The following is a 27,495-nucleotide window of genomic DNA, read 5'->3' as shown; positions in this document are numbered from 1 at the left end:
AATATCGATTATAATACTAAATCCCTTACTATCTCAAATTACTCTTTACCAATTCATTATTCGAGCCCTAGATATATAATACCGGCTCGCTCCGAAGCTATTGTTGAATGCACTGTCTCAAATGACAAGTTCGAGTTACGTCATTTAAAAGACGCACTCATATTAGATCACTCTATATCCGAAGGTGTATATATAGCAAACTGTATAGTAAGTTTGAAGCCTAATTATAAAGTCAATGTCTCTGTTTTAAATACCACTGAATCTCAAATAGAAATCCAAGACTTCAAGGTTCATTTAACTCCTATAGACTTCTCTGAACTACGCCAAGTGTCTCAATCCCCCGAAATTGTCAACCACGTTTCTAATTCTTCATCAAATCGACTCGATCGTGTTCTAAGTCTTATAAGACACTCACATCTTAACGATGAGGAGAGAAAAGTTCTCTTAGAGTGCTGTTCTGAATACTCTGATATATTTTATCTCGAAGGAGACACTCTAACTCATACTAACGCTATTCAACACTCTATTGACACGGGTAATAGCTCTCCTATTAATGTAAAATCTTACCGTTTTCCCGAATGTCATAAAAACGAAGTCGATTCCCAAATCCAGAAAATGCTATAACAGAAAATTATAAAACCGTCTATCTCTCCATGGAATGCTCCCGTTTGGGTGGTTCCCAAAAAAATGGACGCATCCGGGAAAAAGAAATGGCGAATAGTTATCGACTACCGCCGCCTCAATGACGTCACTGTATCCGAAGTATATCCTATTCCCTTGATCACAGATATCCTAGATCAACTAGGTCATTCCAAATATTTTAGCACACTGGACTTAGTCTCCGGTTTCCATCAAATTCCGCTGAATCCTTCAGATGCACCTAAAACTGGTTTTACTGTAGTCAACACAAATGGTTCAGCAGGCCACTACGAATTCACTAGGATGCCGTTTGGACTTAAGAACGCTCCCAGTACTTTTCAACGTCTTATGAACACAGTGTTATCAGGTCTTCAAGGTTTACATTGCTATGTCTATTTAGATGACTGTATCATCTATAGTGTAGATCTCAAATCACATTGTGAAAAACTGAAAATGGTATTCAACCGTTTCAGAGATTATAATCTCAAATTACAACCGGATAAATGTGAATTCCTTAGAAAGGAAGTCACCTATCTAGGTCACATTATAACGGATAAAGGTGTCTCTCCAAACCCAGAAAAAATTAAATCAGTCTGTGATTTCCCAATTCCTAAAAATCCTAAAGAAGTAAAATCATTCCTCGGTCTCGTTGGTTATTACCGCCGATTTATTGACAATTTCTCCAAGATCACAAAACCTCTAACATCTTTACTCAAAAAGGATGTCACTTTTCATTGGTCTATAGAACAAGACCAAGCTTTTAACCTCCTGAAGGAAAAGTTAACCTCAGCTCCTCTTCTCCAATACCCTGATTTTTCTCAACCATTTATCGTTACCACAGACGCCAGCAACTACGCCGTTGGCGCAGTGCTATCTCAAGGCCCTGTCGGCAAGGACAAACCAATAGCCTATGCTTCTAGAACCTTAAACAAACAAGAAGGAAATTACTCGACCACAGAAAAGGAGTTAGTTTCTATTTTATTCGCCGTTAAAACTTTCCGACCATATCTCTACGGCACTAAATTCAAAATCGTAACAGATCATCGGCCCTTAGTATGGCTCTTCAACGTCAAAGATCCTGGTTCCAAACTCGTCCGTTGGCGCCTCAAACTTGAGGAATACGATTACGAGATTATTTACAAACCTGGAAAATTAAATTCAAATGCAGACGCTCTGTCTCGCATCCCAATTCATGCTATAAATACAGATAATCTTACTAAGCTTTCCTACGAGGCATATTTTAAGAAACAACTTACAAACTCTTTACCAGATTCTAACACAAAAATTGAAGAACACTCACAAGCTTTACATCTTTCCAAATGCAAAATTATTGCATGCCCCGTTTCTCTAGATTTCGACAACTCAATGCCACATTGTGAGGAATTATTATCTCAGATAACCGACACCGCTTCATTGTTAGAAGCCGAACGTGAACAATGTTCGGTAAGGTCAGTTACAAAAAATAATAAAACATATTATTTTCTTTTTACCAAGGTTCATCATTACGATGAGACAACTTTTCGCTCCATTTACGACACTTTGATGATGCTTCGTGATGAACTTATATCACATCACCCTAGCATTGATGAAATAGCTATCTCCGATTTCTCTGAACCTTTTACTAAATTATCCTATACCAAAATTTATAATATGATTTCCTACGTATTTCATAACACTGATATCAAAATACATATTTATAAAAATCAAATAATATTTCCAACTCCAGCTGAAGTTCCTACAATTCTCAAAGAGAATCACGACACTCCCATAGCAGGACATCCTGGTGTGAATAGGATGTATAGTCGAATTAAAGCCTCATACTACTGGAAAGGAATGAGAACTGACATAGAACGCTATGTGAAGTCTTGCAAACTATGCCAAGTTAACAAACCTTTACGAGCCTGCAATAAAGCTCCTATGGTTATTACATCCACGAGCACAAAGCCTTTTGAACGATTAGCTCTGGACATAGTTGGTGTCTTACCTGAAGCAGGTTTCCAAAAGTTCAAGTTCATTCTGACTCTGCAAGATGATCTTACCAAATTCCTATGTGTCTATCCTATGATTTCTTCAACAAGTGAAGAAGTAGCCCGTAATCTGGTCCACTTTATGTCCTTATTCGCTATTCCTAAAATGATCCTTACTGATCAAGCCATGACTTTTACATCAGAACTGTTTAAACAAGTTACCGATATTTTCAAAATCAAACCCTTACTTTCTAGCCCTTACCATCCCCAAACTAACGGTGCGCTGGAACGCAGCCACGCTACTCTTAAAGAATACCTAAAATCCTTTGTAAACGAAAATCAAAATGATTGGCATTGCTACCTAGCAACAGCTGTTCTCGCGTATAATACAACTCCTCATACTACTACTCAATTTACTCCGTTTGAACTTCTGTTTGGACAGAAACCAACCCTTCCTAATTCTCTCTACGACACAGATAATAATGTTACATACCACGAGTATGTCCGTGCGCTTCAGTATAGAATGAAAGTAAGCCGCGAAAAAGCTTTAGAGTATATTAGATCAAGTAAAGAATCTTCAAAACAAATCTATGATTCAAGTTCTAATCCTAACATAGAATATAAAGTTGGTGACATGGTATATTTAAAATACCATCACAGACTTCGTAAAGCCTTATCTCCAATATGGAAAGGCCCTTACAAAATCGTTAAAATAAATGGAAAACATAATGTTACTTTATTAATAAATAGAAAACATGTTAAGTATCATACTAATTTAATTAAGCTCGCTGTAACTTAAGCTTATCATTCTTTTCAGATTTTTCTCCTACGTCTCGTCTGAGCCAATGATTACACCCATAACGCATAGCCCTGGAATATATTTCGACCCCATTACAAAAATTTATTTCTACAATGATTATTGGAGAGTAATCACGCATCTCAACACCGTCTCATTGGAACCACAGCTTGACAAAGTTGACCGGTTGATTGTTAAAACCTCTCTAGTTTGTGCTAAGTTGCAACCAGAAGAGTACTCTAGCTGCAAAAATGTTTTTAGTCCAATTGAAGTACTTCTAGAATCCAATTATCTCAAGGCTCAATCTCTATCTCATATTATCTCAAGCGAAAATCCTGCTAGATTCAAAAGATCTTTAGAATTTGGTGGTGAAATCCTTAAGTTTTTCTTTGGCACTTTAGATGCTGAAGATGCCCGAAAATATGATGCTGCAATTAGCTCTTGTCAGAGATCTGAATCTGAGATATTTCATTTAATGAAAGATAATATTCATATAGTTAAGTCGTCTATTAATACTTTTAATTCTACTATTTCTAGGTTAAATCAAAATGAGATAAAGTTAAACTCTCAGATTAATAAATTAAACGATATATTGTCTTATGTTACTAGTGATAATGAAAAATTAAAGTATTTAACTAGATTTAATAGCTTAGTTAATATAATCGAAAGCTCTTTACTAGCTATCTCAAATTTTCTCGATACTGTAATAAACGCAATTTTGTTTTCAAAAGTTAATGTTCTACATCCTTCTGTTCTAAGTCCTGTAAAACTGTATGATGAACTGTCTAAACACAGAAACTCAATCAATAAAGGTTTAGATTTTCCTGTAGCACTAAGTATAGAAAATATACATACCATTATAGATATATCTAAGTTAGTCTCCTATTTCTATAACAATAAGATAGTATTTGTAATACAGATCCCTCTTGTCTCTCCCGTTAAGTATAACGTCTATAAAACAATCCCGCTCCCGACTCCTCATTACGAAGGACAATCCAAAAGTTTTGCCTTAATCAAACCTACTAAACCCTATTTAGCTATAACTGACGATAGATTAAATTACGTATTATTAGATACTTTAAGAGATTGTACTATTTTAAATAGTGAAAATTCCATCTGTAAATTAGAGTCAATTTATTCTGTAAATTCGAATCCTTCATGCGAGACAAAACTTTTAACTGAAGTGACTCTATCTTTACCAAGGGAATGTGAACCGAAAATCCTATATGGTCTTATTGACATATGGCATAAATTAAAAAATAATCAATGGATATTTGTACAGTCAAAAACAAGCAAACTAACTATCAATTGTAATGATAACTTTAAGGATTATTCTATATCTGGCACTGGAATATTAAAACTGAACAAAGGTTGCATTGGTTACTTTAAAACGATTCAATTTATACCTTCTACCATTTCAAATTTAACTATTGATAATAATAACTTTAATATTAATTTTGATATAACTAATGATAACTGCTGCAACCAAGAGATTGTTAACAAAACGATTCCTCTTCTATCACCTATTAACCTAAGTAATATTAATTTAGATTCCTTAAAAAATTCGATAAACCAATTCAACGATCTTGAGTTGCAAATCAACAGGATCCAAGAGGAATCTCATTTTATAAAATATAGCTCGTATTATTCTGCTTTTACTTATATAATTATTTCGTTAATTTTTCTATTTTTATGTTATAAGATTATCAGATGTTTTAAACAACGTAATTGTAACAAATTCTGCATTCAATTTTTTTTCCAATGTAATCGCAAAAAGATTTCGCATAAAGAAAACAAAGCCCAAAGTTCTATTGAAATGTCACAGATAACAGATGATGAAGATAACGCATCTGTAGACCTTCGAAATCTTAGTGCATCAGTGCAAAGAAATCTTTCAAATAATTAAATTATGTAGAATATTTTACCATTTCTCTCCTTTTCCTTTTCTTTTTTTACTACGCTTTATTTTAAATTAAAGCTTCGTCTAAAGGGGGGAAATGTTATAAATTAATAATTTTAACATGACGTGTTAATTCGCTGCTTCAGCATTTCAATTTATATAAAGCGAACAATCCGCGAGGCGGCGAGGCAGTCCACATTTCCACATTAAGCAGTTAACACTGAAACTACTGTATTCGCGTGAAGTAAAAGTTCCGTGTGTGTGAATTTCCAAATTAAATTCGTTGGACATTTCTTGTGGTTTTTTTTTTCAAAAGACTGTCGAAGCGGACCTCCTAACAGTATGATAGGATAGGAATAGGTCGTCGTAGGATATTTTTCTACACTTCTATATCCGTTTCCAAGATGCAATCTATCTCTTCATAAAATAGGTTCCCCGCCCACCCGAACTTCCTTCAGGTGGATTTAGCTTTTTAAAAATAACGTGGGTGCTCTTAGTTTACGGACATAAGCTACTATTAGACAATAGTAGCTTATGTCCGTCTCTGGGATGCAAGCTAAGTTTGTACCAAATTTCGTCAAAATCGGTTGAACAGATGGACCAAGTAAAGATGGCAAACAGACACACTTACGCATTTATAATATTAAGTAAGTAGAATTCTGGCTGAAGTCTCGAGTGACTCTCTAGTGAAGAAATATGTGTTTCTGAAGTTGATATAGGTAGTACCTACCACATATAAATTGGTATTTCTTGAGACGTGCTAAAACAAATTGGATACTTTTGGTTGAGATCATTCTCAGTTGATCGTAAAATTTGCGACGAGACATCGTGTTTCCTCATTGATCAGGAGTAGAATGTTTCTTTATTAAAAACTTTTATTCTTACACCTTACGCTTGTTAATGCTTTGGATATAAGTACATAAATAGTAACATAGCTATTAGTTTGACGGCGATAAAGACGATAGGTAATTAAGTAATAATATAATGACGGACTATTTTAAGAAAAACTAAATACGAGTTACGACTGGCACTAAAAAATAATATGATTTTTCGCCGTGTTATTCATTATTATTATAATATACCTACCTTATGCACAAAATATATAGTAGCACCTAAAAAATCTAAATCAAATTTCGTCTAAAATTCTAATTTCTAATGCAGATTTAAATAGTTTCATGTTGTTACAGGACAAGGTCGTATGAATCAATTAGGCGGGGTGTTCATCAACGGGCGTCCCTTGCCCAACCACATCAGGCTGAAGATCGTGGAGATGGCGGCTGCGGGCGTGAGGCCTTGCGTCATCTCACGGCAACTGCGCGTCTCCCACGGATGCGTCTCGAAGATCCTCAATAGGTATCAGGTGAGAATTACTAACAAATCTATATCTATATGCTATGCCTATATATTATTATATAAAAGGAAAAGCTGACTGAATGATAGACTGACTAATCGATCAACGTACAGCTCAAACTACTGAACGGATCGGGCTGAAATTTGGCACGCAGATAGCTGTTATGACGTAGGCATCCGCTAAGAAAGATTTTTTGAAAATTTAACCCCTAAGGGGTAAAGTAAAGGAGTAAAGATATAAAGCTCTGAGCGTCAAATCAAATCATAAATGATTCGATGTGTTTATTTCGTCATCCAAAATTAATAATCAATCTATCTACAACCTATCGATAAGTTAGCTACTTAGCAACGTTGTTATTTGTCGAAAATTCTTTTATTGACAAATATCAACGTTACTAAGTAACTTATCGACAGATAACAGATAGATTGATTTGATTATTAATTTCGGCCGTTAGTTAATTACTTTGTGAATTTTAGTTGCTGATCTAGACAAATTAATTATGTTTATGATTTACACAGAGAAGAATGATTTATGAAGAATCATGTTCTAAGAGTATTTATTACTGACGTAGATATTACCTATTATATGTATAGTCGTTTTAGTCTACTAATAGATACCTATTATAAGTGCAAAAGTGTGCTTGTCTTGTTGGGTTGATCGTGATTTTTTGCGTAGATATAAGTTAGTTAAGATCTGAAGAATGACATTGGTTTACTGTTTTGAAAACGTAAATCCACGTGGACATAAAGTCGCGGGTATCTTATAGTAATTATACCTATTAAATATCTACCTTGAACCGTTAATGTAATTGTATTTTCTGTCTAAAAAGTCATAAAAAGCTATATCTACCAATAAATTTATATGACCTAAAGAGACAAGTTTTGTAATGGGATATTTTTTGTCTTAGGAAACGGGATCAATCCGTCCTGGAGTAATCGGAGGATCGAAACCGAGAGTAGCGACACCGGAAGTTGAGAACCGGATAGAGGAACTGAAGAGACAAAACCCAGGTATATTTTCCTGGGAAATTAGAGATAAATTAATAAAAGAAGGCATTTGTGATAAAAACACAGCCCCGTCAGTCAGTTCTATTTCGCGACTAATAAGAGGAGGCAAAAGGGATGAATCAGACCCTAGGACAAACCACAGTATTGATGGTATTCTAGGTAAGTCATACTTACCTTGAGCTATGGATTTGTTTTATACAAATGCTTTTAACACTATAGTATTACTTAATTAGAATACAATTGTGGCTATATTTACCGTAATGACAATAAATAGAGCACGCATTACAAAGTTTGAAACCAAAGCGGTTTGTTCATTACGCCGCAACGGAGTGATGGACTGACGTGATTTTTTTGAATGTTTATAATAGCATAGGCTACTTTTCATCCCGGAAAATCACAGAGTTCCTACTTCCCACGGGATTTTTAGGAACCTATATCCATCGGACGAAGTCCGGCGATTATCTAGTAGTCAATAATTACTTAAAAATAGTCTACAAAAAATATTTAATTTAAGTAAGTACGTAGACAATTCATTACACTAATTTTTAACAAACTACCTGAAAAATTTACTAACAATACAAACTTACGAATTACTTAATCGAAATACTTTTTGGAAATTTTGTTTTATTAACTGTTTGCTATTATGTATTTGTATTAAAGCATTGTAGGTAGGTACTCGGGGCATAGAGATCTAGTTTATGAACTACTTAAACAGTTATGCGCGGCTCTCAATGGTCTATGTGTTGGAAACTGTATATTGCTAAAGTTCCCTTTGCTATTTTCATAACCGCCCGCCCTCATAAAGGGTTTATGTTTCTATTACTCTTAAATACAAGGTTATCTCATAAAGTAAATTTATATTACATTTGGCAACATTGTGAAATCCTTCAGTTAATATTTCGGTTATTGTATTGGCTGAAACCTTTGAGATAATGACGCGTGTATAAGTGCCATGTCATCGGAGTGTTTAACGCGGATTCAAGACCATAATCACTTAATTCACTTTAAAGTACGTTATTATTATAAATTTATTCCCATAATGAGACTGTCTGAAACGTTTGCAAACTTAGCAAAATGGCGTATAAAGTTAATAATCCACGTAAAAGTGAAGCGAGCAAGGCGCGCGCACGCCACTGCAGCGAGCGCCCCTTGTGTCGGCTTCGGAAATTGTAGGTTATAAAAATGAAATTAGTACTCAAAGCTGTTATTATCCCATCGCGTTTGGCCGCGAGGCTTGCATTACGACAATCTGTCCGTACTGCACGTCTTGTGCCGTATAGCTATCCAATATAAAATGGCGCTCCTAATATCCCGGTTCAGCGATGGCGCGGTTTTGCCGGAGAGATTCCGCGCCGCGATAAGATTATGCATATTAAGTTGTATGCAGCTAAAGTAATGTCTACACTGGAAAAGCGGGTCCCTTTGCATTGGCATTCATGTACTTGTTCGAAATTTTCGCCTCGTGCCTGTCTATGATGGAGTATAACGGTAAACGTTGTGAAGCTCAAAACGTTCTTCGCAAAAACGTTTTGCGTGACAGTCTCAGCCTCATGTTAATTTACAATATGATATGTAGGTTATGATAATTTTGTTATATTATTATTTTATAGGCCAATAATATTGAACATCTTTTTAAATTCTATGTGCTCTAATTTAAATACAGTACGAGCCTTATGTATATGAATATTAAAGCTAGCTCCAAGCTCTTATTAAAACGAATTCCAGTAGCTTATAAAGATAACACAAAAACACATGACAAAATGTTGTAATATTTATTAAGACTAGAGACCATTAGAGACTGATTTAAAGTTTAATATACCTACAATGTAGTTACATTTAATTTAATCGAGACCGCGTGTGGCCTGAGTGCCAGCCAACAATAATGTAATAGAAGTAATGAAACAAAATGATCTAGAAAGTCGCATTATAATGACAAATTTCTCATAAGTGGATTTAGCTACATCATTATCGCAGTTTGTTAGAAAAACGCGTAGACTGCTCTCGAACTTAATTTTCTTATTAACTTTGTCACATTGGCTCAATTTTGTTATGAGGATAGAAAGCATTTCTTGCCTTGCGTTTTCCCTTAATAATGTCAAACTGGTTTATACTGTACCTACGCTCGATGGAAGGGAATTTTTTACAACGTGGCACCAAAGAAATTTTTCCTTTGTCAAAAGGTCCATCATCGTGCGAAGACTCAGATACTGAATCAGAACCAGGTATCACGTTAAAGAGGAAACAGCGAAGGTCGAGAACTACTTTTTCCGGGGACCAGCTTGAGGCCTTGGAGAGAGCATTCACAAGGACTCAGTATCCAGATGTTTATACACGAGAGGAGTTAGCTCAAAAGACTAAACTAACTGAAGCTAGAGTTCAGGTACATACCTAAATTTTGTTCTGTATAAAACAAATTTGTATTCATTCATATTATGTCTGATACCTTTAATTAAAAGTACGACAAAAAATGTAATTAATCTTAGTATTAATTTAAACACGTAACCGAGCTACCATATGTTGCTCCTCGCTACTGTACTCCTACTATTTTTGTTGAGTTAATGGCCTCTAAATTATAGTATTAAGGCCCAATAATAATTATTGTAATTTAAAGACGAAGGTTAATCGAACGGACCCTTCTTTGTGATACCTGTTATGATAGTTTTAAAGCTGTATCGTATCTTTATGTACTTTCTTATTATTCGTACTATACTTAATACCGAGTTTAATAAATATCAAATAATTTTTCTAATTTCTTAATTTCTCCACTAGGTTTGGTTCTCTAATCGAAGAGCTCGTCTTCGCAAGCAACTGAATTCGCAACAACTCAGTGCTTTCAACACTATGTCCCTACAATCCGCTTTCCCATCCGTCCACCAGCAATACGAACCACCTTCTACGTTTAATGCTCAATGTGCGTCTTGGCAGCAATCCTACTCTTCCGCGTTGGGTACAAGTTCCGTACTCAACTCAGCATTAGCACCTTCTTTGCACCAATCAGCATTAACTGCACCTTCTGTATGCCAATCAGCCCTTGCCGCATCGTCGTTACATCCACCGACTTCAACTTCATTCTCTTCAGGAAACTTAACTCCTCTATCACACACTTCTGAACTTCCAACTCCCTTGCAAGCGCCATCTGACACTCCTCCCAGTTCAAGCCCAACTGCGGCAAGTCCTTCAGCCAATCAGAGCGGTGGGATTACCTATCAGCATCCTACTTACGCAAACGGAAGTGAAGCTGTCGGCCATCCATATGGATACAGCGACTACGCGAAACAAGAAATGTCAGCCCACAACCATTGGTCAATCCAGACAACTTAGTGGACATCCTCAAAACAAACTAGCGGAAGTTGGTGCATGGCCAGAAAATTATAGGTAAGTTTATTTTAAAGCTATAGAGATATCAGTGATGATTATAAGTCTATTAATAAATATTAACCACCTTTAATATCTCAATAAAACCTGGCGGCGACCAATTGCCTTTATGAATTATTTATTGATGTTTAGCTACTTGTATAGGTACTCGTGTATCCGAGAGATATGCAATTAAAATAAATTGATGCTTATATTCATTTTACATATTTTGGTATAAGTAGTGCATTAATTCAGCGCTTTTTTTTATTTAAAGAATATTAGCCATATTAAATGACTAATATTCCCCTTTCCCCTCCAACTAAGCGTAAAGCTTGTGCTAGGAGTAGGTACGACAATAGTGCAACGGGCGGGGTTTGAACCGTCGACCTTTCGGTTTTCAGTCCACTCCTTTACCTGTTGAGCTATTGAGGGTCTGCATTGCAAAACTATTTAGGGGGATTTTCTGAAAGCTAGCTGATTTACTTGTAGCTAAGTGTACCTAGAAAATATGTATCAAATACAGTGGCTTGTTCATCGGAGAATTATCCGCGATATCTGGCGAATCGAGATTCACTTTATTTCTTTTCACCTTCCTTTATCATTAGCCGAAGCGGCCGCTAATCAATTAAGAGTGTAAGAAGTCAGCCATTATACGCCGCGCGGATAGTTATTACCGGGCTTCCTTCGTAATATTATGCCGATGCAATCGTGAAGGCAATAGAGGGCTGCGAATTTTATGAACGATTTTGATCGATCGATCGAGCTAATTGGTTTAGTTTTTTTTCTTTACAAAATGTATTCTTTATTGACACCAGAAATTGATTACGGTTTTTGTTGTTTTGTTCAACAAATTAATTTCGTGTAATTTTAACATCAATATTTAACTGCAGTTGCTAAATTTTTTTCGAGTCGATCTGTATTATTTAACTACTGGGAGGGTTTTGTAAACATCTCCATGTTTTTATCGCAGAGAAAAAAAATTATACGATCTGTGTGTAAAACTAAAAGATAACAAACAGAAAAGAAACTGTAGTTTGAGCATAGAGTGCTAAAACATTACCCCATTCTTAGTAAAACTTAATATATAAATTACGTAACACGTTAGCTATTATTTTTCAATAATTATGAAAAGCCTTTCACATTATGTAACATCCATAATGAAATTGTCGAAAACGAATGTGACAAATTCATTGTCGCTTTGTATTTCAAAAGGCGACGACATTATCTGTGTTATCGAGACAAAGCGAGTCTATAACTTCACATTGGACCACACACAATATATTTTGTCTCACAATGGGCGTACTCTAGTAATATATGAGCTAGTCACATCTATGGTTATTGGTCCATCGAGGTTTTTTTTGCAACTCGATTGACGTTACTTTTGTATACCTACTATTGCAATCAACATTCATGGGCGAACCATACTCAAGAGCCAGATGCGTGATGTATGAACAACGCGAATCAACGTTTGGTATTTTTTTAAATCTATATACCTACACGGTGAAGTTTTAGTGGTTGTCTTCCCGCGGCAGAACGATTTATCCTCAGTAATACTATCGAAATTTTGAGTTAACTTAAAAATAAAAATGGTTTTGTTTCGAAATAATTAAACAAAAAAAAATCGACAACTCGAAAGTGTGAGAAACAATATTAACTCCCTAGACGTAACGTGAATGGTAGATACATCCACTCGAACCGCGCTGCCAATAAAGTGAAAAAGTTTAGAGCAAAACAAGCTCTCGAGCGTAGTGATACGGCATAAACTAGCCTGCGCGCACGCGGTATCACTATTGGTTCGAGGTCTCATTCGATTTTTGTTTTTCTCGATTGCAAATTTGACATTTTTGACTCTATATTTTTAATATTTATAAATCGATTGTAATACCACGACAAAATCATTTCGCTTCGGGGGAAAACAACCATTAAAATTTCAGAGTGAATATATAAAAGGGAAAAGCTGACTGACTGATCTATCAACGCACAGCACAGACTACTGGACAGAAATTTGGCATGCAGATAGCTATTATGACGAAGACATCTTCTAGGAAAGATTTTTGAAAACTCAACGCCTAAGGGGGAATAATAGGGTTTTGAAATTTCTGTAGTCCACGCGGACGAAGTCGTGGGGATAGGCTAGTTATTAATAAGTGGAGTTTGCCTTATAGTCAATAGTTTTGCAATTTTGTAGGTATCGTGGAATAGGTAGTTCCTCCCATACTACATAAAAATGTCCCAAGCCGTACCTAAGTCGTTTGCCTTAAAACAGGGTAAAATCCCTAAAAGTGGAAACACTGGTTATCGTCGCCTTACATGGCGGGAAAACAGATAACATATACTGCGTTGTAGCGAGCGCTTGGCAATTAATGGGAGGCCGAACGTGACATTAGTGCGATGAACCATGCATTAAAGCTAACTCGAACCTGGTATTAAAAGTTATCTGCAGCTATTTGCATTCGACTCCTAAACAGCGTGGTTTTGTACCTTTTGTGCCATAAGTCATAACCCACTAGCGCAGCACGTCGCGTGCGGTAGTGCAGACCGCGTGCGTTTTTACGAGGCGCTGCAGCAAGCGTGACCGGACATGGCAAAAATAGTCAGCCTAATTAGAGGTCAAAAAGATCACAGTGCTAGTTCACCGTCGAAAAAAACCGAAACGTAAATACTAGGTACATTCTATATTCTTCTAACGTCTTACGAAGGATGCTGCAGATATAAGGCTTGCACCAGCAAGAACAAGTCGCGTACCTTCATTCACGCGACCATACCGCGATAATGAGCGTTGCGTCAAGAGTTTACATCCATACTTCCGTACTCCCATACTTATTTAATATATTGTTGTAAATCCAAAACTGTCTGTCTGTTTATTAGCATTTCACGGCCCATTTGTTTAACCGATTTTGACGTTTGGTACGGCTATAGCTTAGATCCTGGGGACGGACATATTATACCTACTACTTTTATCCCAGAAATTCAATGAATTCTTACCGGATTTTAAACACCTAGTCAAGTCGCGGGTATCTGGTAGAAAATAAAACGTGAGTGTCTATCCGCGACGGCCGCGTGCGACATTTTGCGCTAGTGTGCTATGGCAGTTTATTGGACACTTATACAGAACGGACCGTTTGCTCGCTCGAAATGTATGCGTGATTGTCGGATGCAGGTGAAGGAAAATTGCTTTTCGATTGCGCGATTGAAATGCCAGGCTTTCAGTGTAATGGATACGTAACGTATGAGAACGCGATATTGACCTCTTGACTTATTTAGGTTAGATCTATTAACTACCTGGTCATGTGGTTAAACGCGTAAATCTTACAAGGCACAATATTATGCTTGGCTAGAATTTTCAGTAATTTGAAAATACTCGATTGATGCCCACGCTTTCGTCTGCCTAGTTTTAGGTTTAAAAAAAACCTCAATTGTGTGTGGAAGAGAGAGAGAAATCTTTAATTTTCTGACACAAAATTAGCCTATGGTCGTCCCGGGATACAAACTATCTTGCTATCTACATGTGAAAGGTAGTAAGTAGACAGATAGAGTAGGTACAGACAGACACACATACCAACTTATTAAAGAAATAGTGCACTATGCCTGTTTGCCTCTATGAATTCCTTATTATATATTCTGTGCTTATACCGTCATCATTAGGATTGTAACTATGGGTGGATCTTAGAATTAATCTCAAAAGTACCTATAATGTTACTATGCAATGTACTTGTCGCAAGAAGCACGTTTTATTTCCATCGGAAACTGCGTCTATTTATTTACTGTCTAATGCATTTCAAAGCTTATATTTATTAGTGTTGCAAGCGTTTAATCTTTAAGCCTATCCTCCTACACGTTACAATAATCCATGATTGTTTATGCGTTACAAACTTGAATAAGCCTTAATAATGTGTTAGCCACTGAATTCAATTGAATTCATAATTTTATTGCACGCTTAGTCACGATTTGTTTTCCATAAAGATACATTTGTATGTATTTTCTTTCGTGTAACTCGGACCACCTAAATTACATATTTCGGTAAAGTAGATATAAGTAACAATTATAAGGGATATTATTGATTACTCTAAGAGTGGGAACTCACGGAACGGTTTGCAGCCGTGTCCGCTGCGGTTGCGGGGACAGCTGTTATTTCTATACTCACGAGAACGCTTGCTTGTGGCCGCCGCAAACTTGGCGGGCGATAATCGGAAGATCAGCGGTTATTTACGGCTGCAAAGAATTACTTCACTTCGCCTCGTCGTCGATCGATCGCAGTTCTTGCGGGCGACGCATGCAAAGGTCGCGGGCGTCACGGTGATTTCACAAGTTCACCGCCGCGCCGGTGTGTAGCGGCACCCGCAAACAACCGCGCACTCCGCGGGGATAAATCGCATCGCGAAAATTGCTATCTACAATCCATGTATTTCGGGATCGTACGAGTGTTGCGGTCCCGCAACCGCGGCTGGGCGCGGGTGACAACCGCTCCGTGAGTTCCTACTCTAAGATTACCTTACTTCTATGCCGATAGTTTTGATCTTTAAGTCCATTATGTCATTCCTAAATTATGCACTCCCACGCCTTTACAAAGATTTTAATCTAAATTGTGCGTTATTTTGCTTTGCTAGTGTGGAAACTTTGCGAGGAACGTAGGTATCCCTTTTTAAATAAAGTATGTAAACCCGGCCTAGAGTACGAGGATAGGTATGGAATTTCTGTTCAAAGTAAGGACAATTTTGTCCAGGCACGATTTAATTTACATTCTAGAATAAATTAAGACCACTGTTCCATTCCGTATGTTTGAAAGTGATCAAAAAATACCTGAACAGGTTTGGTAAAGGATTGGCCCAAAACATAACGTCTTTCACTTCTATTGGTCATCTTTGGACCTTATGACTAGTTTGTTACCTCTTATCCACTTTTCCTAACGGTGAAGGAAATTATCGTGAGGATTTCTCCTCACGATAATTTCCTTCACCGTTAGGAAAAGTGAGATGCCTGAGAATACTCTATAATGTTCTGAAAGGTATGTGTAGTCTGCCATGTTCTCTGCAAAGCCACACTTGGTCAGCGTGGTGGGACTAAGCCCTTCTCATTCTAAGAGGAGACTCGTTTTATAGATTTTATTTATTTAAATACAATTTATACAAGTACTTTTGAATCAGTACCTACTAGCGCGGTGGGGATAAGTTGAAGTGATGATGATGATGCTTTTCTTATGCTCCTAACCTCCCCGTTCCGCCCACTTGTCATTTTTCGTGTGTCGCTTGATGTTCCAGTACATTTCACACAAAATCGGTTTCGACAAGTGTGAATAGCCTCATATAAAATGTTCTGCCACTGGAACATCCGATTTAAATCCGGGCCGACGAACGATAAGTGGGAACGGGGGGTAATAAGAAATTTTAGCAGTTTTATCTATTCTCCGTTTAAATTTTTAAGTTTTCAAACACCACAAATTCGTTCCCACGCGTTTAAAATGTATTTGAATGCCATAACAATAGCACGTCTATGTAGTACATGAACAAACATATCGGAACCGTGTTTTGTTTTTTGAATATTTTGATAATTACTGTTCCATGATAACCGGATAATCGTTTGCCATTTCAAATTAAATTTGCTGCAGTCATTTAGCATATCAGCTTGCTGACGGCATTAAAAACTTCTGTAAATCTTAGCAATAATTAGATACACTATCATCATTCAAATCATCAACTGATAGACGTTCACTGCTGGACACAGGTCTCTTTCCGGTGCGATGTCGCCATTCTAACACCTCGCGACCCCAACGTCTATCGGCTTTTCGAACTATATGCCTACCCATTGCCACTTCAGTTTCGCAACCCGCTATGTCGGTTACTCTTGTTCTCCTGTGGATCTCCTAATTTCTGATTTGATCACATAGCGAAACTCCAAGCTCCCTCCATCGCCGGCTGAGTTAATCTTTTTCTTAGTGAGATTATTATGTTGATGTTCTTATTCAGTCCCCAGCGTTCTTCATAAGTTTGGTTTTTATTTGATTAATAACTATACCTAGTCAAAGTCAGTGAAATTTTGTAGACTGAATCATACATGTCAGGATGTTCCACGATTTTCTAAATAAACTAAACTGATTTTCCGTCCTTTTCCGTTAATAATTTTGTGAAAAGATAATCTAATCCTTCAAATAAAACTAGGTCCACGATTTTTTATTTTTTATTAATTCATGTTTTTTTTTTGTTGTTGCAGTTCTTTTTTTGGTACTAACGCCTCCCACTACGCATCGCACGCGCACTCGCCAAGCGAAGCAAATCGGATACCCCTACATTGGTCAACTGGGAGGCAGGATATGGGAAGAGTGCATTGACTAGACGTTAAATATAAGTTTTAAGTAATTTTTGCAATTGTACGTTTATATTACAGAATATCAAACTGAGAGTCATCGCCAAGGTCTGCACTCTTACATCGTCGTCGAAATTCCACGGACCTCATCGAGCAATTTGCTTCTCTCGTTTCTAATACGCACTGCTAGAATATGGAAAGCTTCCGGCTTCCGTTTTCCCCACTAGCTATTGTTGGAACCTACCCTTCAAAAGTAGAGGAATAGACATCGTCTCAGGCATGGCTGCACGCTTTACCTGTGATCATCTTCATATACTGTTTGGTTGTGTTTGGTGCAGTCAAGCGCAAGTCTATTAGCGCTGCTGAGTTACATTACACCACAATAACTAGAACAGAAAAAATTTTCTCATTTTAGAACTTATACAATAGTTATGTAGTCCTTCAACGACTTCCATAGACTGGTAACGGACCGCCAACATTCTCATAAGTGTCGTTTTAGTTACCTAAGTTTATATCATGCGGGTCTCACACAAGCGTACTAAGTCTTTTAAAATACGAATGTATGAACTTTTCCTATAGTTTTTTTTTTTTAAATAGATATAGCGAGCAAACGAGCAGGCGGGTCACCTGATGTAAGTGATCGTTTATAGGCGTTTTATATGAGCCTTGGTAGCCTTAACAAAATCTGCAAAATAATCTGTCCCAAATTCATAAAACACTTGTGCCTTCATATTCATATCAATAGAAGAAATTAATTATTTTGGTATAACTTTATACAAATTGATACTTGTGAATTACACATTGCAGACAAAAATAGTTTAGGGTACAAAATTTGTATTATACAGCTTTCTTACAAACTAGGTATGCATAATATTATGTATAATATTTAAGTGAAATATTTTGTTCCTAATTATGAATAACTGTTAAATGATTGAGTTTTATTCCACTATAGGTTTGATTTCATTTTAAGTTGTAAAATAGTGTAAATGGGTAGATATACATTGAGATAAGTAACAATTTATGTATATTGTAACTAGTAGATTATTTACAATACTTATTATATTAAAATTAAAAATAAATATTTCAAATCCACCTTGTTCTTAATGAATGCCTTGATGCGATTGTGATTTCATAATAAAATTTGTATTTATTTTAATAGTTACGTTTTTTCTTATACTAGTAGGTATAGTTTAAGGATATCAAGCACTTTTTAAAAATGTTTATCCAAAATAATCCTCAATTAACTGATGATATATGTAATTTTATTTTTTCCTGCAGCCCGAACTATTAATTGGTGCGACCAAATATCCCTCGTGGCTTTTGCAACGCTTTATCGATGAAAAAGCCACGAGAAAGTATTTGATTAGTCTATTGATTCCTAAGTACCTATCAAACAAAAACTAAGAGCTAAAAATACAGTAGCTATCATAATAACATGATATCGGCTTATATTCCATAGAGACCACTAAATAACCGATATTATTCAAGTTGGCTAAATAAGCATGTAAACTATGAAACCTGAATCCCGTAAGTACTGAATTACTACGTAGGTACTTCCACACGTCGTTGGCAGCAATATAAATTATTTAACACGGTAAACATAGAAGACATATTAAGGACATTAAATTCTCATTAAGGTCTGGTGATTAAATGCGAAAAATATAACAATCATGTAGACCGTACTTAGGCCAACACGTGGGTGACGACGAAATGAAATGAAATGGTAATTTTAATGCAATTTTTGCTCGTAGCCAGCTGTATTTCAGTTACATGTTTTTAGTATTTTTTTAAAAAGAGTATATTAAAACGAGAGCGAGTAGTTGGGACGCCACAGAGGATTTGTTCCTTCGGGCGAGAATAGAGTTTCGCCAGTTTGTTGTAGGAAAATGTATAAAATACATATTTAGGTAGTTCTTATATAGTTTTGCACTCATTGCTATGTTAAAGATGTCCAAGTATTAGTATTAATGCCAATTAGATGAAACTGAAGTGACTACTGATGAGAAATAAAAATTATCTAAACTTAAAATATAAAAGGAAAAGGTGACTGACTGATCTATCAACGCACAGCTTAAACTACTGGATAATTTCGCATGCAGATAGCTATTATGACGTAGGCATCCGCTAAGAAAGGATTTTTGAAAATTCAACCCATGATGGAATTTCCTCACGAGAAAAAAAAGGCGCCTGTTACAGTCGGCAATGTAGCGACATTAGCCCGACTGTAACAGCGCCTTTTTTTTTCTCGTGAGGAAAAACCAACACGGTCCAACCGGCCACGGGGGTGCACAGTGGTTATGTCGGATACCTACCGACTAAAAACCTCACGAAGTTCCACCCCACCGCTAACGACGGAGCACAAGGGACCAACAACGCCTCGTTACTCCGCCACGGGATGTCCGCCACAGCAGACCCACCCATTGGGCACTATACGTGTCCCCAAAAACCGTCGCAGGCATGCCGGAACCACAGCACGCCTTAACAACCCGAGGACCGTGAAAGACCGCCCCGTGTCCATCATCCACAGATCCTCACGAGGGCTAGGGCTCGCGGGGAGTTGCCATTCCCTCTCCACGTTCCCCATCCTCAGCGTCTCCCTCGCCCGTCACCAAACTGGACAGGCGAGAGACTGGTGGGACAGCCAGTGTTTGGATGGGTGATGAAACCTCATCACCAACCACCCACCACAGCCACACCCTCCGCTTCTGGAGCTATGCCCCATGGGTGCGTCTATTGCACCCTCTGCTCACTCAGAGGGACGCGCAGACTACACCCCCTCCCCTGCCAGGTCAATTAGCTATGGCTAACAATATCTCATGAAGAAAACTGTTAACCATGTTACCAGGGTACACCAGCCAAGCGCTGCTCTGCCCCCGGAAGGGACTCGCAACACTCAGGCACCGGGAGAGTTACCTGGCTGGTACCACCCTGTACAGCCCTATCCCAACCTTTGTTACAGCTGTACAAGAAGGCCTTACCGAAGTTGGTAAGTGTAGATGCCTTACGGAGTAGGAAGTTTCCGAAGGGACAAAACTCCTTAAATTAAAGATTGTAAAAATAACTTACAAGTACCCATAATAATTATAGTCTTTAAAATGGAGACAAAAGTTAATAGGTTTAAAATTGAACAGAATTTTACCTAATTTTCATAGGTATGGTTTTGTTATATCAGGTGTAAACAACAGTAAACAAAGTCTGTAAAAATGTTCAAAAATAACACAAGTTATTATTCATTATTGAAACATATTGCCATAGTATTTTTAAACAGTTTTGTTTTACTTTTGTAATTACAAAATATTTGATTCGAAACTAGTGACGGATTTTTCCATAAGGTCGGTGTACCATACTTACTTCTACTGAATCGATAAATATGTTCTTATAGAATTTGGTACAAAAATTTAGTTTCCATCTTATATATAAGTACAACAAGGGTTTTAAGATGTACTGGTGGCGTTTATGTTTTTAGGGAATTTGGAACTGATTAATAGACCTTTAATAAGTGCAGTAAGATTAAGGCAGAACGAAATATAATTAATTATGTAACCTTTACAGAGCAACCGAGCTCTCTGAAAAAAGATTTAAAAAAAATTCCTGAATTCTGATGCTGTACGAGTACTTTAACCGGAAGGAGTATGGATCTGTCGAATGTTATCATAAGTAAAATAAAACGGTATAACTTAAAATGTCTTCTTATTTTAATTCCTTAGAAGGACAGATGTCAGTGTGTGTCATAAAAATTTAACTAGGTAGGTACGTACTTGATAAATAGAAAATATGATATTTTCTATAAACAGTAGCCTTAACAAGAGTGACGTTATTACCCTTCACATTTCGACAATAGCATCGAATAGGGCTTCTGCTCCGTATGGGGTGTAATTAGGCAGTCAAATGCATGCTAGAGGCTACACAACACAATTACCTACGGATGAGGTATGGCATCCTTCTCTATATTTAGCTCAGGCCTAGTTTGAGCACAGTTATAATATTCAGACATATTTTAAGTTTATACTCAATAGTCATACCTGCTCATATATCGGAGTGTTAACCTAGGTATCTAATAAAGTCGTTATAGGTTAACCATTGACGAATCAATACCTGTACTAATATTATAAATGCGAAAATGTGACAGTCTGTCTGCTAATTTTTCACGGCACATTGTATCGTATGGTATAGAAATAGTGTGCTCCCGGGCTAGGCATAGGCTATTTTTTGTCACGGAAAATAAAAAGTTTCCACGAGATTTTAAAAAACCTAGAGATAGCTTGTATCCCGTATACAGATTTATAGGCCTTATTTCAGAAATTCGATGAGTTACCGTGGGATTAAAAGAAAACCCAAATCCACGCGAACGAAATTGCAGGGATCAAATATAAATTTCACATGGTGGTAAGCTTATGGTATTTTTTATTGGTTGATAAGTGGTACCTAGTGCTTATTTACAGTCCATGATAGAGGTATTGTGAGTAATCATACAGTCTGTGCTGGTTCTTTTCGATGGGAAGGGCTCTTCGTATCAGCAGCGGTAGACTTGGTGCTTGAAACCTACTTAGAAAGAACTTTGTAAAAGTTAGTAAATTTCTTTGAAAAAAAAACCTTTCTGTTTTATTCTATTCCATTCCATCGATAGAAAGAGACCTATGTCAATTTTATTGAATCTTAGCCCTAATTGAGTTTTAGTTTGTACCTACCTACTACGTGGCATCGTTCTGGAATACTTAACAACCTAACGGTAAGTACGGTCTTGGCGGCAGAAGTCAATCAAATGTGGGTGATATTATAGTTTACTCCTGAAGTACAATGTGGTATGATCGTGAAATAATAAAGTGATCCAATCGAATCGAGTTATTTTCGACTTATTCTGTTTTTTACCGAGTGTTTAATATCGTTGCTAAGCTAACCACAATGTATATTATATAGGTATAATATAGGAGGTAAATCTAGTCGGTTTATCCATTTATATTGTAAAGATCACGGAAGGCATTGAATGGAAAACGTGATTGAATTCGGGTTTTTTACTGTAAAAAAATTGGTGTTTTCGATCACAAAAAGTGTCCGGTAAAGCACACGCGTTGGAAGCACAGATTGCGACCGCTCGACCAGCCGGATGACGTTACTAAATGTAATAATGAAAAACGACTATGATTTTTTAAAATTCTGCAATCTCAACCCGGTGGTAAGTGATGATACAATCTAAGATTGGAAGCGAGCCAACCGGGAAGGAGTATGGCTGTTTTTATCCCTTTGGTTTCTAACTAGCCATGCCAAAGCCTCCCACCAGAAATTTAGAAATTATAAAATTGCCAAACCCCTGCCGGGAATCAAACCCGGAACCTCCAACTAACATGACTACAAGCGCTTACCACTGCGCCAGAGGGAGGTTTTCAAAATGATATGATATTAGATGATGATCAAACACAGAGTTGAATTCTCTGTGTGATCAAAACATGATAAATTTTATACTTTTGTTAATTTATGCACCATTCCCACGCGGGCATGATTTGTATAGTAATTAAATAAGACTAGCTTTAAGTTTCATTGTAATATTTTCATTCAAAAAAAAGATAGACCGGCAACATTATTTCGGTACTTACGATAATTTTGTAAAACTGAATCGGTGGTGCGCACTGCTGTGGTTCTCCCACAGCGATTAGATACCCTACAGCGCGGTTTTCGAAAATATCATTTCTAAAATTACTTATGTTTTAGCTACCCACGTATATTTCGTGCTGCAACTGTTTTACAAGATTGTTATTAATTTTACATGTACCTACTAAAATATGGCTCTACAAGACAATGTTACAGCGATATAGAGTGTTTGTAACTAAATGTAACGCCACATAATACTACAACTATGTAACAATATATTCTAATTATTGTTGTCGCGTCGTGACATTACGGCTCTGCCTGAAAATCAGCGCTGCAGTAATCAAATAGGCAATGCAGCGCAGTATGCTGAAACAGTAGCCCCTTTAGCTCACACACAAAATCGTTTTGTTCTTTGTATTTCTAGCTCGTAGTTTAGTTATTGTTTGTAGTTTAACATCTTTTGTATTGTTTGGGTTCTGTACTTCAAAAGGAAAAACCGGCCAATTGCGAGTCAGGCTCACTCAACGAGGGTTCCGTACTACAGTCGTATTTTTTCGACATTTTGCACGATAATTCAAAAACTATCACACATAAAAATAAATAAAATCTGTATTAGAATGCCCAGGTGAAGACCTTTCATTTGATACCCCCATTTGACATAGTTATCTTACTTCGAAAATTGAAAACACTAATTATTAGTTCATGACCACAATTTAATTTTTTTTTGTTTGATGTAACCACAAATTTACGTTTTTCACGGATAGAACTCGGATCGGGAAACCTTAAGGAACTAGCTATTGCAACCTCTTTAGATAGGTACCTAGATGACTGCGTCTAGTAATTATTGTCATGATTAATAGGTATGTTAATCTGATCCCATTCCTGACGTGTCTCGATGATGCATCAATGTTCAGAGCCCTCGTTTAATGAACAGTTACAACTCTGTTATTGTAGTAGACTCATAGAATAAATTATCGTAGAGTAATAAAATACCTAGTCGTGTTCTAGCTACTGACCTCTACTAATACAAGTACAAGTACGCTGCACCTGCGATTGCCGACCTATTCTTGAAGCAACTTGGTTTTCGTCACTAGGGCGCTGTTAATAGCAGAGAGTATTATATTGCGAGCTTACTTCGAACTAAATTTTAGTGATGAGACTTAATATTATGTCATAGTAACATAGTACTAACCCGAGGGCCATTTGAGACAAAGTGTCAGTTTTATCTAATTCTCGATATGCTCGGTGGGGCACTTCAAATCAGCACAATGAAATAATTTACATTTTGTATAGCACACCTCTTCCAGCGTACCTACTTGTACAATATGTCCATTTCAGAGATTCTAGCAAAATGATGTCATTTGGAGGCTATTCATGAGCACGTCACGTTCTGTGAACTTTATCATACTATTATTTATAGCTGCTCAACCTGTTTGTTAGTAATGACAAAGACATTGAAGGATTTGCATAGAGCTCTTACTATCAAGTACAAAATCAATACGTAGTCTTGACCCAAATTGAAATTAACATAAGAACATCGGCCAAAATAATTCATACTTGAGAACAATCTAAATCTGTGTCTGTGTACTACATTTACATGGCCCATTCGTTTTACTGCAGATTTTGATGAATTTTGGTTCAGAATCACGAATAGTTCACACCCCGGGGACTATGTAGGATAGATAGGAGGATACAGATTACTTTTTGTCACGAAAAATCAAAGAATTTCCACAAGTATTTTTAAAAAGCCTAAATTCACGAAGTCGTGGACTCTCTCTATTTGGTGCAGATGTACGAGTAGTTTGCTTCCGGGAGCCAGGCTACATATTTTTATACCGAAAAATCAAAAAATTACCACGGTTTTTTTAAAACCTATATTAACGCAAAAAAAAAACAGCGGGCATCATCTAGTAAACTATAAGGCAAAAATAAAACGACCTGGTCCGAGATAAACTGTGGTATTTATTATGTAAAGTAGGTTTTTTATTTCCTTATCGTCAGTCATTTATTTTACAAGTTTTTCCGAGCCACGTTCGTAAGATGATCTATGCGAAGGTCGATGTGAAAAGTCGTGCATCCTTAATAATTGAACATGACGAATGAAGCTTGCTGGAAAAACTGGGCGGGAATATGCGTGGGATGTAGGCGGATGTGGGACAAGTTTTTGTACTTGCCGCATGACTAACGCTAGGTACAGACTATAATATGACTACCATCCCGAGAGATTCGCTAGACCATGTAACCAACCTCTAGGGTTCCGTACCCAAAGGGTGCCGACGGGACCCTAAGTCTTCACTGTTCGTCCGGTAATAGGTGGAGAGTTGAAATTTTCACAAAGCGTACCTGCTTATATATCTACTAGCTTATGCTCGCAACTTCACCCCCTTAGGGGCTGAATTTTCATAATAGCCATCTCTGCATGCCAAATTTCAGCCGGATCCGTTCAGTAGTTTGAGTTGTGCGTTGATAGATCAGTCAGTCAGTCAGTCACCTTTTCCCTTTTATATATTTAAATTACCGCTATAACAGCATATAATGATAATTTCAAAATGGCCGCCATGTTGAATTAAAAAAGTGTTATTAGTCCATATACCTGATTATATGCAACATAAAAAAGCTTGTTATATGCATGCAAATATGCACAAAAATGGCAGAATATGCGAAATTAAATAATAATTTACCCCAAGAAAACTCGTATCATTATGACTGTGATTATTGGAAAGGGATCACGACCCTCAGAAATGAAGAATACGACGCAAAGAGAGAGAGCGAGAAATTCTGTAGATCATACAACACCATAAGTCGGTTTGTTGTAGTAGTTGTAGTGCTTCAGTGCGTGGTAATATCAACAGTCGAAACTATGAAAGCCAAAACTTTGGCAAAAGACCAAAATGTAGTCTTTTAATCTGTTCTGTATGCAGCTTAAAATTATATTCGCGCAAGAATCCGTGGAATTAAGGTCGTACGGGACACATTAATTAACGCTGGTGTCTAGATGTAGAATAATCTGAGTTAAAATTTCAACTGAATATCTACTTTTATACAAAAAAATATTTTAAATACATACCTAGAAGGTTTTAATTTTCAAATCTGTAGCCATGTTATAAAAATGAGAAAGTGTGTTTGTTTGTCCTTCAATAACACCACAACAGAGCAAAGGATTGATGTGATTTTTTCTGCATGGACACCTCTATACTTATCCATCTATACCTCTATAGGTATCCATGCAAAAATCATGGATCTTCTATAAGTATCACTATTGAAAGACCTAGACCACCATTGTCGCCGCGAATTATAAAACTAATAGTAAAATAGAAAGGATAAAAACTTAATCGAAAAATATGCGTATAGTATGCGACAGGTCTAGATGACAAGCAGGGTAGGGAGTAGGGACGCCCCGCACACCCGCACAGCGTCCGTGATAACCCGGTGCAGGAAAGCGCGGGTGACGTGCGGGTGTGTGGGCCGTCCGTTTTCCCGCCTCGAACCCCGATTGCCATCTCGACCTGTCGCGAACTATAGGTACGACATAAGATAAAATGATTAAAAATAGATTTATGTGAGGGTTACATAGCAACGCGGACCCCTTTGTTAGCAGAAATTTATTATCATGAGCTTCGTGTACGGACAAAAGTAAGGATATCACATAGTTTCATAAACGGAATTTGCCAATACCTACTGGTATTTTAGTTGGGTAAAGTTATTGCGTGGAACGAATACTCTGGCTAAATTGTTTTAAAGATAAAATTAAAGTACACATCATCAACTTTAATAAGTAGGAAAATGTTTCTCGGTGATTTGAACCTGTGTTAGGTTAGAATCCACATTTTATGAATGGAGTCCATTTATCTAGAATTAAAATATTTTTACATACATATGCGTATCGGACAATGGCTCAACGCCGAATTTCGTGTTCTCAGTTTCTCACACATCATCGTGAGAAAGAAAATCACAACAAACTCAATTACTAACTGTTCGGCAATTATATTGGAATATGACATAGCGGGTTGCCAGGTGGTATCGTGGGTTTCGGTTGGCGTCGAAAATTCGTTAATCGGTCATCGACTTTTTGGAAAAATCAAGTGGTTGATCAATTTTCACCGCGTTTAATGCACGCACGTGGACGTCCATGTGCTTTGTTATATTGTCGATATTTTTGATAGTTTTTTGAAGAAAATTGCAGTTTTTAGTTTTATTGTGTAGTTGCTTGTACTTCGGCCACACCATGCGGCGCGGCGGCGTGAAGATAACAGTCTAGAGAAGGTTGAGATCATGGTAGAGATATTTAATCCATGTATCGAACCTCATTCCTTTATTTTATTGAAAAGGCACACAAAACTGTTCTAACTCAAAAGTGTTTACATATAAAAACAATTAGTGCCCCCAATCTAAGTGCCCCCTTATAGGTATAATAACTAAGTATACTAATTTCTTACGACAAGGTATTTTATGATAGAACTTCACTTAGGTATAGGTAGGTTCGTTTGATCCATATCCATTCTGCCATATCTATGCTAATATTATAAATGCGAAAGTGTGTGTCTGTCTGTATGTCCGTCTGTCTGTCTGCTAGCCTTTCACGGCCCATCCGTTCA

At 36.9% G+C, this 27,495-nt stretch overlaps 2 protein-coding genes across 3 annotated transcripts in view; one reads left to right on the top strand and one right to left on the bottom strand.

Moving 5' to 3' along the window:
• The window catches only part of LOC117991299 (protein gooseberry-like), a 38,385-nt gene extending 19,826 nt beyond the window's left edge, over positions 1-18,559 (top strand). Inside the window, 8 exon segments of the mRNA XM_069504952.1 lie at positions 6,490-6,662; positions 7,561-7,663; positions 9,841-10,040; positions 10,430-10,966; positions 10,968-11,035; positions 17,222-17,284; positions 17,286-17,314; positions 17,317-18,559. Of these exon segments, the coding sequence (XP_069361053.1) occupies positions 6,490-6,662; positions 7,561-7,663; positions 9,841-10,040; positions 10,430-10,966; positions 10,968-11,035; positions 17,222-17,284; positions 17,286-17,314; positions 17,317-17,339 (1,196 nt within the window). The 3' untranslated portion in view covers positions 17,340-18,559.
• Positions 1-27,495, bottom strand: part of LOC117990946 (arylphorin subunit alpha-like) — a 167,801-nt gene that overhangs the window by 83,341 nt on the left and 56,965 nt on the right. The gene's annotated exons all lie outside the window — the stretch shown is intronic.

Source organism: Maniola hyperantus, chromosome 19, assembly GCF_902806685.2.
Source record: "Maniola hyperantus chromosome 19, iAphHyp1.2, whole genome shotgun sequence".
NCBI lineage: Eukaryota > Metazoa > Arthropoda > Insecta > Lepidoptera > Nymphalidae > Maniola > Maniola hyperantus.
The sequence above is the reverse complement of the archived record's forward strand: the minus strand, read 5'-3'. Positions and strand labels throughout refer to the sequence as shown.